This window comes from Macaca nemestrina, chromosome 4 (assembly GCF_043159975.1).
Source record: "Macaca nemestrina isolate mMacNem1 chromosome 4, mMacNem.hap1, whole genome shotgun sequence".
In the NCBI taxonomy this organism is placed as follows: domain Eukaryota; kingdom Metazoa; phylum Chordata; class Mammalia; order Primates; family Cercopithecidae; genus Macaca; species Macaca nemestrina.
Genome location: NC_092128.1, coordinates 12,113,088 through 12,126,143, shown reverse-complemented (window position 1 = coordinate 12,126,143; position 13,056 = coordinate 12,113,088). Strand labels below are relative to the sequence as shown.

The following is a 13,056-nucleotide window of genomic DNA, read 5'->3' as shown; positions in this document are numbered from 1 at the left end:
TGCCCTCTCTGGGACTCTGTCCTGTGAATTCGAGCTTCTTTAGTAGCTTTGAATTGTAATATGTTTTCATTTCAGTGACACTGCTGCACTCCTGAACTCTGTTTGGGATCATCTTCCATGTACATGATCCAGAAAGTGAAGCTAGCAGAAAGCCAGGAAGTTGGCAGGGCTCACCTTATTTGTTTATCTTATTTTATGGATCATGTTCTGCACTGCCCATTGTCCAGTCCCTAAAACAGTGATTTTTAAAAATTTTATTTTATTTTTTGAGATGGAGTCTCGCTCTGTCACCCAAACTGGAGTGCAATGGCGCCATCTCGGCTCACTGCAACCTCTGCCTCCCAGGTTCAAGTGATTCTTCTGCCTCAGTCTCCCGAATAGCTGGGATTACAGGCACCTGCCACCATGCCTGGCTAATTTTTGTATTTTTAGAGGAGCTGGGGTTTCAGCATATTGGCCAGGCTGGACTTGAACTCCTGACCTCAGGTGATCCACCTGCCTCGGTCTCCCAAAGTGCTGGGATAACAGGCGTGAGCCACTGCACCTGGACAAACAGTTATTTTGTAATTTTTTAGTTTTGTAATTTTTTAAAAAAGCTATTCTATCATAGTTTTAAGCAAAAATAGGCCATAAAAACATTGTTAAATGAATGTTTGTGATGATTTATAAAATGATTTTTATTATGAACATCCTCATAGAATAAATTATTTCACCAACCTTTACATTCCTTATTTTAAAAATAGTATACACATTTTGATATATTGCACATTGGATAACCTATTGAGTATTTTTCTATCATTTATTCTCTTTAGTAGCTGAACTCACCTTAAAAATTATAGTGCCTCTTAGCACTAACATTAGGCCATATTTTCTGTAACTTATTTTGTGTGCAACCCTAGTTATTTTAAATATTACTATAAATTAAGAATATTGATCTATATTCGTGCCATTTTACTAACAAATGTTTTTACATTTTTACTATTTGCTAAGCAATTATTATATTTTGCCAAAAGAGATTTAACTTTGCTTAGTATCTTATTTTTCTAGAAATATGTCTTTCCAGAGATACTGTCTGTATATCTTCTAAGTGTTAAGTAACCATACTGCCTGATTTGATATATACCTCCCTGTACATCTCAGTGGTACAGGAAATTAATGTAAGATTAGGCTCATCTTAAGAATTGCAAATATTTTTCTACTAAAATTCATGAGAAAAATATATTAAAAATTGTGTATAATTGCTTGTTTTAAATTCATAATTTATTAAATAGTAAAGTTTACATGACAGAAAAAAATTGGATAGTTACATTTTTCTCATGATTTTAGCTGAAGAGTTTATGGTGAATTGATCAACCCTCAGCCAATTAGACTTTGACATGTACTAATAAGATCTAATTGAGGAATTATGAAGACATTTGCTCAGGAGAAAATGAGCACATAATTACACCATAAAGAGGTTAAAGAATCAATGTTACCAGCTGGAAGAATATTAGTTGAAGTCTCAATGGCATCTATAAAGGATACTTCATAATATATCTGTGAAATAGAGCACTGCCAAGGCCAATTAAGATATGTAGAATATTCCATTGTCAGTTGTACAAGTTCAAATTTAAATATTCATTTTTCAATCTTGCCTCTGCCCATCTTCAGGTGCTGGGGGATGGTCTCCATCAGACAGTGACCATTATCAATGGCTTCAGGTTGACTTTGGCAATCGGAAGCAGATCAGTGCCATTGCAACCCAAGGAAGATATAGCAGCTCAGATTGGGTGACCCAGTACCGGATGCTCTACAGCGACACAGGGAGAAATTGGAAACCCTATCATCAAGATGGGAATATCTGGGTAAGTCACTGGCAGGAAAGCAAAGACACAGAATTGGGTTGGAAATATTAGGAAATGGCACAGGATTTACTAAGCATATATAGTTATCAATATTTATCTATTAAAATCATTGAGAAACCTTATTTATTCATCATTGTCGATGGAAGAAAGTTTCTTCAGGCTGTAATTTCTATCCAATGGTTAAAGCAATGATTCTCGATCGGCACTATGAATTTGAATCATCTGAGGAAGTTTTAAAGCACGTGGATGAAAGGAACACCCAGATCAATGAGACCAGAATCATATAAGCTGAAATCGTGATTAATGATACTGATAACTTTTCTGAAGACAGAGATCTTCAATTGAAGGAAAATATTGAAATTATGAAGAATATAATTTAGAGAAGTAAGAGCCGTGATAGATGTTAAGAAAAGAAATTGTCCATTTTATAATAGTGTCTTAAACACTTATTACAGATCCATATTCACTTTATTCCTTTATTATGAAAGAAGAGAATAAAGCTTAACCCATTTGTTCTTAAAACATCTCTATTAACTTAAAAAGTTGTATGTATTCAATCAAATATTCACCACATAATAATTTGAATAAATTATTAACCGTAAAATTTAAGTGTTCTATTTTGGTTCAATTATTTTAAAAAGCAGGCATGACCAAAATCAAGTAATGTCATCAATATTAAACCAGAAGAAGAAGAAGAAAAAGACGAGGAGGAGGAGGAAAAGGAGAGGATGAAAGGGGAAGGGGGAAAAAAAGGAAGAGGAAAGGGTTCACTTTTGAAATCATGTCCTTCACAGTATTAGGCAGAGTGCTGGGTATTTTTAACTTTATCGTGAATCACTCTTGTAGACTTTGTATTTTAAAAGTCCCCAATTGTTTTTTTCTAAGTAACAAGAGTTTATAATTTTGAGCTAAAGTGGATGTTCATTTCTATAGTAGTATATGAAATAAGGATATAATGTCCTGAGAATAAAAAATGTGTCTGCTTGAGTAGAACTTTAGAAATAACTCCTTTCAAGTCATAATTATATGGAAATAATTATTTGTGTATGAGGATGTATAAGTTACAGAAAGCAAGTAGTGGGAAAAATGCCTCTTTCTAAAATGTCTTCATCTCACAATTGAGATCATTCAAATGCTCAGGCATGATTTATAGAAAGTGATTATCAGGCCTGAATACACAGTAGAATTAGCTAGAGAACTTTAAAACATACAGACCCTTGTGTCCCAACCCCAGAGACTTGAATGTAATTGGTCTAAGGTGCAGCCTGGGCTTTGGGATTTTACAGCTCCGATGGTGAATCTAATGTACAGTGAACACTGAATATCATATTTTAGATTGGTTTTCAGCCTACAGTTAGGAAGGGGGTAGAGAAAGTATATGCTGAAAAGGAAGAGGAGAACAGAAAATTTGAAAGGGTTGCCCTTAAAATTTGGCAGAGAGAGAGGGGAAGAAGGAGGAGTAAGGGAGTTGGGTGGCGGGAAGGGGAGGGAGAAATCAAGCGACCAACCAACCAAACAGCAGACCAAACAAATGAGAGTGAACAGTTAAGGCTTAGATCACAAACTCTTCTAAAACCCAAAGCACTCATTGTTTTCTAACTTTCTGTGGTTTCTAAACTAAGATCAAATGAGCATGTTGGTAAAATTGCTTGAGGGGTTTACTTTCTGTGATTTCTAAACTAAGATCAAATAAGCATGTTGGTAAAATTACTTGAGGGGTTACATGTCAGACTCTGAAATACTGTTCTCCATATCAGAACAGAAATACTGTTCACACTTTTGTATTTGTAAAGTCTTCCTCTCAAAATTAAGAGTATTCAAATCCTCTCCTCTCATAATGTGCCAAGATAGTAATAAAGATAGGTGCTAAAATACTTGAACTTTAATGTATCTATCAAATATTGAACAGTTAAGGATGGCTAAGTGCAGAGACATAAGGAAAAAGGGCTAAAGAGGATAAAATTGCTCAGGTTGTCTTGGACTTATTTATTTATTTATTTATTTATTTATTTATTTATTTATTTATTTTTGAGACGGAGTTTTGCTCTTGTTGCCCAGGCTGGAGTGCAGTGGTGTGATCTTGGCTCACTGAAACCTCAGCCTCCTGGATTCAAGCAATTCTCCTGCCTCAGCCTCCTGAGTAGCTAGGATTACAGGCATCCATCACCATGCCTGACTAATTTTTTTTTTGTATTTTTAGTAGAGACAGGGTTTCACCAGATTGGTCAGGCTGCTCTTGAATTCCTGATCTCAGGAATTCAACCTGACGTCAACCTACTTGCCTTGGCCTCCCAAAGTGCTGGGATTCCAGGTGTGAGCCACCACACCTGGCCTTGGACTCTTGATATTACATAAAATAATAATGGTCGAGTCAGGGAGACAAGGATGTCATGTAGTGAAAATATCACAAATTGTAAAGGTATGCTGCGTCTACTTATAGGACTTTCCATCTTAAGGTGATAAAGGTGCATTTCTATCATCTTCTCCCTTTCTGGTGTTCACTTTGTTTCTTCCTTTCAAATAATATGTTTCTTATTAAAAATCAGTACACTACATGATGAGCGATGAGTGATTATTTCTAGAAGAAGTTAGTAGTGAGCTAATTATAAAATTTTAAAAATCAAAACAAGTTGGAGACTATATTAGTCTATTTTTGACCTGCTCTAAAGAAATACCTGAGACTGGGTAATTTATAAAGAAAAGAGTTTGAATTGGCTCACGATTCCACAGGCTGTATAGGAAGCATGGCTTTGGAGGCCTCAGGAAACTTACAATCATGGCAGAAGGTGTAGGGGAAGCAGGCATGTCTTACATGCCTGGAGCAGGAGGAAGAGAGAGACGGGGGTATCCTACACTTTTGAACAACCAGATCTCCTGACAATTCACTCACTATCAGTAGAACAGCAAGGAGGAAGTCCATCCCCATGATCCAATCACCTACTATCAGGCCCCTCTTCCAACCCTGGGAATTACAATTTGACATGAGATTTTGGTGGGGACACAGACCCAAACCATATCAGAGACACAATCTAAATATTGCAAAATATATTTCAGTACCAATAAGCCTGCAACATAATGATTACATTATTTAATAATCTATGGCAGAAATGTTTTAATCCTTGCTAATACAAAAAAAAGAGTCCAATCCTTTAATGTATTCTAAAAGAGATAAAGTTCATTAACTTCTAAAAATTCTTGAATATTTTAGGGCTATGTCATCTTATTCATTAAGTGATTAAAATTTAGCATTTACAAATTTCATCAAAAAGTACTCTTGGGGATTAAGTTTATTAAAAATGGTATTAAATACTAGAGTTTTTAAATCCACTACTACTTAACATTATGTATACTGGACTTGAAGAGAATTCTGATATAGAGAAGATTGGATGACTTTTTGATGGAAAACGCCTTATAAGATGTAAAATTTTATGTACTTTTGAAATTGTTTTTACTATCCATTTTATAATGATTGTTTACCTGAGAAGTATAGAAGATAATGTATATTCAATCACATGAATATAATTTTAAACAAATGTCCATGGTTATGTTTTTTCTGATTGTTGGGGAAATGGGAAACATGAGTAATTTTTATAATATTCTTATTAAATATTCATATGGATATTCTGAGTCATTTTATCACTATTGGATAATATATTAAAATAAGCAAAGAACAAGTCATGTATATGTGAATTATGACAGTTTCACAAGGTTTTAGAGTCATGAATCTTGCATTATGGAAGGAGAATGGCTCCTGAAAGATTCCTAAATAACGGTTTATCTGAATACTTAATATTCAATGATCTGAGTTTCTAAATGGGCTTAACTAGTCAAACCTTCCATTCCTCTTTGATGATACTGAGCATAAAAGAATTCTTTATACTTTATCTACAATATAATTTCCTTCTATTTAGAACCTCTTTTCCAATGTAAAAGGTAAATAAAATTGCCCCCAAAAATCATTACATCTACATACGCCACCAACTCTAATTTGCATGATTATCTTGAAATGTTTTCAAGTTTCCTAAGTATAATCTGTTAGAGACAGGAAGTATTCTGCGTAAGCATTTTGTATCAGAAGTCCATTAAACATTATATTAAATAAGAATTCCAGCAGGCTTTTGCTAAGAGGCCTGTTTTGCTTGGGAAATTCAATTACTGGATTTTGAATGCAGATATTCAGAGCCAAAATAGGAAACTGGAGTAATAGCAGTGAATGCCTTCTTTACATACCACTATTATTTTTTAGGATAGTAACGTACTACAAATTTACCAGTCATATGAACACAGTTTTTATTTTTCTTTAAAAAATACTTCCTAATCATGAAAACACGCTTGTATATTATTATTTTTAAGAACAGTTTTGATCCATTTTGTTAATTTTAAATAAGGATTAGACTGCAATTTGTTACCACTGCATCTATTAGATGGAGAATTCTACAGAACTATTTCATCATATTTAAATTACATGGTTAGATACTTATCAAGAATATAGGGATAAATAAGTTCATATTCTCTCAGAAATATTAAATAGATTACTTATTTTCAAAACCCAGATCTCTTTGTCACATGTATGCTTTTCCCATATACATATGCATATACATAAAGCTTCATTGTTTCAAGAAATTTAAAACATTTCAAATATCTAGAAGACAAATACAATAGTTAGCAGTTTCATTTATGAAACATTTGGATTTTCTGAATATCAAGGTATAAGCTGGACCACGCAGTCTCTACTTTCTTTTTAATTACATATTCCATCAGCCAATATTTATAAAATAACAGTTCTCAAAACATCCTTTTGGATTAGCCTATAATTAGTCATTTGGCAAGCAAAAGTCAAGATACGGAGTCGAAAGGTTTGAATTCATGTATCTTGTTTCATTTGTTTGTTTTATAAACTTGGAGATTTGACTTTATTTCTCTGTACCTGAAATCCTAATCTGAGAAATAGATATAATTCCTATTGAGATATTTAAGTGAGATTATGTAAGTAAAGAAATTTTTCAAGCTATAAAGATTAGAAACATGTGTGTCATCAATTCCCAATTGTAGAAGCATGCTCCAAATCTAGTTTAGTATGTCTTTTCAGTGAGAATGGTCAGCAATGACAATTTTCAGAATTTTTTAGTCTCCTTCTATGCTTTTCAGATTCACTTTACCTTTTACTCTTATTCATGATTGAAAATATCTGACAATATTTTAGATTAAGGAAATGTTACTTAAAGTTGGAGGTAGAATGTGTGCAAATCTCGGTCATAACATCCGATTAACGAACGGAAAATACATGTTTAGACAGTGCGGCGCAGGCTGGGTCAGTGAGGCATGACCGGTAGACTTAGCTCTGTGCCAGGTGCCACTGCAGTGCTTGTAACAAATTATCTGTTACCATAATGATGGCCTTGTGTCCAATGAGCCATTTAAGGGGACACTGTTTAAAAATGAATGGATTGTTCTGTCTTTTCAACCATTTGTTACAGTGGTTGCACTAATTTTCCAAATCACTTAAAAATCTGTTCCCAGTATGAATATAAAACATAAATGCCATTGTGTTAAAGTTCAATAGTGTACTTATATTCTTTCAAAATATCTAGAATTTTGTCTGCATATGAAAGTCAGGATGACAACCATCCTGTCGCCTGTGCCTACATCTTCCATCAGATAATAACTCCTCCTTCCCTTAGGACACGAATGTGATTCTTTTCCCCAGTAGACAAGTACTACCCTTGCTTCTTTACGTAAACATCCACATTCTTGCTGCCATTGGTTATTTGGGTAAAGGATCAGGCGGACATATTCAAAATAATTTTGTAGTTAGCTTATTGAGAAATAAAACACATCAGAATAATCTGCATCAAAAACTTTCTAAAATTATCTTTGCTATAAATGGGGTAAAAATCTTCAGGACTTGTATAGAAAAAACAATTTCCAAGGTGATTTCAGAATAAGCTTCTTATTTCTGTGAAATAGATTTTTCTGTTTATACTCCTCTTAGGCTGGATAATATTTTTAAAGTCTCATGAATTTTAATAAGTTGAGTGGATATTCCAGATCCTTTTGCATATACCGTAATGCCTCTGCTAGTGAATTTTGATCACCTTTCTAAATACACATTTGTATGGTGAGATTCTCATTTTAAAAGGTCATGAGGTTTCTTGGGACAATTTATGAGACTCAATATTCTACATAAATAGAACTGTTCTAACAAATATGGTTATGCATGTCATATTTTTCTAAAATTTGGAACATAAAAAGATGCTGTTGATAATATTGAATATATTATTGGCATATATTATTAGATAAAGGAAAATGTTATAATCTCAGAAGATTTCTTACAGGCTGTAAAAGAACAGTATAGTTCCTCACAGTATAATGTATTTTTCATCTATGAGATAAAATAGGATATATGTAATTATTCTAATTTTTAAAGCATCCCTGAAATGAGGTTTGTTATCAATTATACTAATATTTTCAGGTGTTTTATTTTACATTGAACTCAATGCTAACTTTTTTTTTTTTTAATCATGTCAAGGTTAGATTTAGGTTACATGAGGCTAAATAACTCCAAGTAAACACACATTTATATAATGTATTGATAAATGGGTACCTACAAATAATTTGAATAAGATACCAGTTCTTTCTTTTAAGATGTATGTTTCTACTCTGCTCAAGTGGTAACTTAGAGGAATACTAGTATGCTTATTTTGGGGAATTTAGTGCCCAGTAAATCCTGCTTCTTATGTGCCTGAAGACTCCTGAGAGGCAGTGAAATGAGTAATTCAATGTTACATTCTGGAGTCGGACCACCTAGGCCAACCATACAATTTTGGTAACATAGATCTGTGTATCTTCATGCAGATTCTTTAAGCTTTCTGCACCTAAAGTTCCCGATCTGTAAAATGAGTCTAGTCACTTATGTGAATAGTATTTACCTCAATAGAGGTTGTAGGTATTAAGTGAAAAAGTCACACAAAGGGTTTAGAGCAATGTCTGGAACATATTAATCACTCAATTATTTTATACATTTGTGATTTTAGGTGCATTAACATAGTATATTGACTCTTTTCTTGAAAATTTAAAATAGCCTGTTACTTCCACTTTATAATAACGTTTTTCTATTAGTGTATTGGCATGTGTACTGTATTACATACATCTGTGCTTCCCAGCCTGAAATGATGAATGACTCATTTGTAAATATAATTGAGAATGCTAATTTATGCCATGCAAATCATGGGCCTCCTCATTATCACATCGAGTCCTATGCATTGCCGTATGAATTGTGCCTGGAAAGTTTTTTTAGAGATAAATTTTTAAAAGAAACTTCGGTGAAAATATGACTAGGATGTTTTCATTAGATTCAGTTTAATACATTCACTTGATAAAGTCATTAACTTTGGAAAGAAATAACCCATTTTTGTCTATAGTACTTCTCTATGTCTTCTTAGGCCAACTGAAAAGGGTATGGTAAGCAGACTCCAAAATAGGCTTATGAGTATTAACCGAAACAGTTTATGCTGGTTAGCCATGAAAGGAGAAACCAGCTGCACCAGGAACACCCGGGAGCTTGTCAGAGATGCAGAATCTCAGAGGCCTTAACCCAGATGTACTGATCAGAATCTACAGTTTAGCGACATTCACCAGTGATTCATATATACCTCCAAGATAGACAGCGTTGCTTTTGATATTTGAAGAACTCTCATGAGAAAGAGGAATGAGCATCAGCATTTGTGTTTCCAAACCAGAAGGTAGAATTAGAAAAACTAGAATTTACAGAGAAAATTGCAGACAGATTTATCATGAAAAAGAGAGTGAGCTTTGATAAATAGGCACTCACTGAGCACCTACTATTTACTGAGGCTAGGGATAAACAGACCAAAACACAAGCACAATGACTGTCTTCTAGGGGTAAATAAACTAGTGATAAGGCTAAACATAGGCATTTATAAGTATATTGTATGACTCTATGTTCAGATAGAGAGGTGCTTGCCTAGGTTGTTCTGGGAACACAAAGAAAGCTGTCTTATTCAGAGTGGTTGGGTCCAGCAAAGGCTTCTTGAGGAGCTACCTACCATTGGCTAAGTAGATAAGGAGTTGGTCGCTCAGAGAAGAGGGGCAGGAAGTCATTTCAAGCAGACGAATCTTCTGCTGAAATAGGTAGGAATGGAGAGTGGGATTCTATAAATAATTTAATAAGTCAGTTTTTCCTGACTTTCTGACATGCAGCAAAATAAAAACCTGACCTATATTTATTTACTTAGAGACAGAGTCTCGCTCTGTTGCCCAGGCTGGAATGCAGTAGTGATTTCAGCTCATTGCAACCTCTGCCTCCCAAGTTCAAACAATTCTTCTGCTTCAGCCTCTCAAGTAACTGGGATAACAGGCATGTGCCACCATCCCTGGTTAATGTTTGTATTTTTAGTAAAGATGGGGTTTCACCATGTTGGCCAGGCTGGTCTTAAAGTCCTGGCCTCAAGTGATACACCCACCTAGGCCTCCCAAAGTGCTGGGATTATAGGGGTGAGCCACCGCACCCACTGAAAAGCTGACTTTTTAAAATAAAAAGCTCTGAAATTATATCCTATGAATCTGTAATGCTTGATTTATATAATGTAAATATCTAAGTTTGGAAAAACCTTGGAGTTTATGCAGTCTCCTAGGACACACGTTTTATCTCTGTACCATTCATCATATAGAGCTCACTGCAGAGTACAAAACAGATGTTTCTGAGTTTACAACTGAATTGAAGTATCTCATTCTGTAGATGAGTAAGCTGAGGCTGAGAACCATGATGTCATTTAAATTGGAACCTTGAATCCAGGTATACTGACCTCACTACTCAATATGGATTCAAATACTTATTTTGGTTCAGCAAGAAGTTCCATTACTATAATGAACCCCTGCGCATTTTGACTAATTGAAAATACTGTTGAATGCATACACGATATTTACAGAACAAGAAAGCATGGGCTCTGGACCGAACCTCAAATATCTAAACTCTGCTCCAACAGTTTCTCGTGGTGCCCATTTAACTATGTTAATCAACCTTCTATGGGCCTTAGGTGTAAAAGTGATATAATTGTATTTACCTTACGGGATTTTTGTGAGAAATAAATTAATCAGAACTAAATTGTTTAGAACAACGCCCCATGAATATAGTCTCTTCTTATCTTCCTCTTGTTTCACTTTCTCCTATTTATCAGTATTATTATGAATGTTATCATTAATGTTTGTAGAATACTTTATTAAAAGTGATAAAAAGAATGCAAGTAAGTCGTTAATAATAGGTCTAGCATTGAGAATAATATATTTTAATTGCCAGGACAGCAAAAAACACTACAATAGCTTTAAACAAAAGCCCAGGTCATCTTGCACAGCTTTCAGGATGCTTATGCCCCTGGACACTGTGAAGATCCCGTTCTATGTGTTTCACTTATGCATACTGTTTTACAGGTAGCTAATTTAGCCAATGTTCACTTTAGGAGAGAACTACTAGAATGTTAAAATGTCTTGGCAAATAAATTTGGTTTGCTTGAGTTAACTAGTTTGATTATAGGCTGCAGTGAAATGAACATTGTGATTCTGGAAAAAAGATATAGTGCTGACAGGCTGTCTGAAAGGTTCATTCACCATCTATGCCTTTTCAGGAGTCTAGAGCAAGAGTAAAGCATAGACTCTGGCTTCTAGAAAAAATTCTGTCCGTTTCCAAATGAAACTAATGTTTGAGATAAGTATCTGCATTTCTCCGATGAACTTCACCAATATATTTTGATGAGACAGTGAACGAGTCTATTGTAATTGCCATTAAAATGCTTTATAATGATATGAATATGCAGCTTGGAAGATGTCTATGAACACTCCTGTCATTTAGCAGAAATTCAGAAAACTTCAGCTGCACAAATTGATAAATAATAACAGTCAACCAACATTTATTGGGGGTTCCTTAAGTGTTTAATGTGCTTTATATCATTTAATCTTCAAAACAACTAATATGTGAGGACGTAGATTATTATTTTTATGATTAAGCCCTATTTTCGGCTGCAGAGATTGAGGATTAGAGAAAGTACAGCTTTCCCTGGGGCACGTGGTGAGACTGGGCAATGGATGTGTTAACTAACTTATTGTGGTAATCATTTCACAATATATCCCTATATGAAAGCAAAAAAATTTTGTAATGGTTGAGTAAATATCACATTTCCTGTTTCAAGGAACACACCCCCAAAATAAAATAAAAATAAAATAATAAAAAAACTACACTGAACTAATCAAACAGTGGAGCTAGGATAGGAAACCAGAGCAGCCTAACCAGCCTGTGTTCCCCGCCACTATGACCCTGGTCAGCCATTCGTTTCATAGGCCATGTGAAACTTAGTGATCTCAGCATTTAAACTGTAATACAGTGCTTGTATATAAGATGTTGGTATTTTTATTTTATTTATTATTTATTTTTTTAAACAGAGTCTCGCTCTGTCACCCAGGCTGTAGTGCAGGGTGCCAAACTCTGCTCACTGCAACCTCTGCCTCCCAAGTTCAAGCGATTCTCCTGCCTCAGCCTCCCGAGTAGCTGGGATTACAGGTACCTGCCACCATACCCGACTAATTTTTGTATTTTCAATAGAGGTTGGGTTTTGCCATGTTGGCTAGGCTGGACTCGAACTCCTGACCTCTGGTGATCCACTAGCCTCGGCCTCCCAGAGTGCTGGAATTACAGGCATGAGCCACTGCGCCTGGCCTTTTTTCTAATTTTCAATACAAAGATTGAGGTTCGGGATCTTACCTAAGATCACAGAGCTTAAATGGTAGAAGATCTTGATCTTTAATGCTATTGTTGGTGTTGCTGTTTTCAATTTTTAAAAAAAGCACTACTTACCCTATTGTATTAGTTTGCTAGGGCTGCCATAATGAAGTACCATAAACTGGGTGGCTTAAACAACAGAAACTTACTCTCTCACGGTTCTGGAGGCCAGAAGTCCAGTATCAAGGCGTTGGCAGGGCTGGCTCCTCCTGTGAGGGCGGTGAGGGAACAGCCTGCTCTAGCACTCTCACCTTGGCTTACAGGTGGCCGTCTTCTCCCTGTGTTGCTTTATTATCATCTTTCTTCTGTGTGTGTGTGTGTGTGTGTGTGTGTGTGTGTGTGTGTGTTTTATGGTATTGCCCTGCCACCCAGGCTAGAGTGCAGTGATGTGATCATAGCTTACTGCAAGCTCCAACTCCTGAG

General features: G+C 35.2%; 1 protein-coding gene across 1 annotated transcript in view; it reads left to right on the top strand.

Annotated features, from left to right (window-relative positions):
- LOC105474842 (contactin associated protein 2) overlaps positions 1-13,056 on the top strand; it is a 2,256,224-nt gene that overhangs the window by 699,905 nt on the left and 1,543,263 nt on the right. The window contains exon 3 of the mRNA XM_011729645.2: positions 1,651-1,844. Coding sequence (XP_011727947.2) covers positions 1,651-1,844 — 194 coding nt within the window. The remainder of the gene's footprint in view (positions 1-1,650; positions 1,845-13,056) is intronic.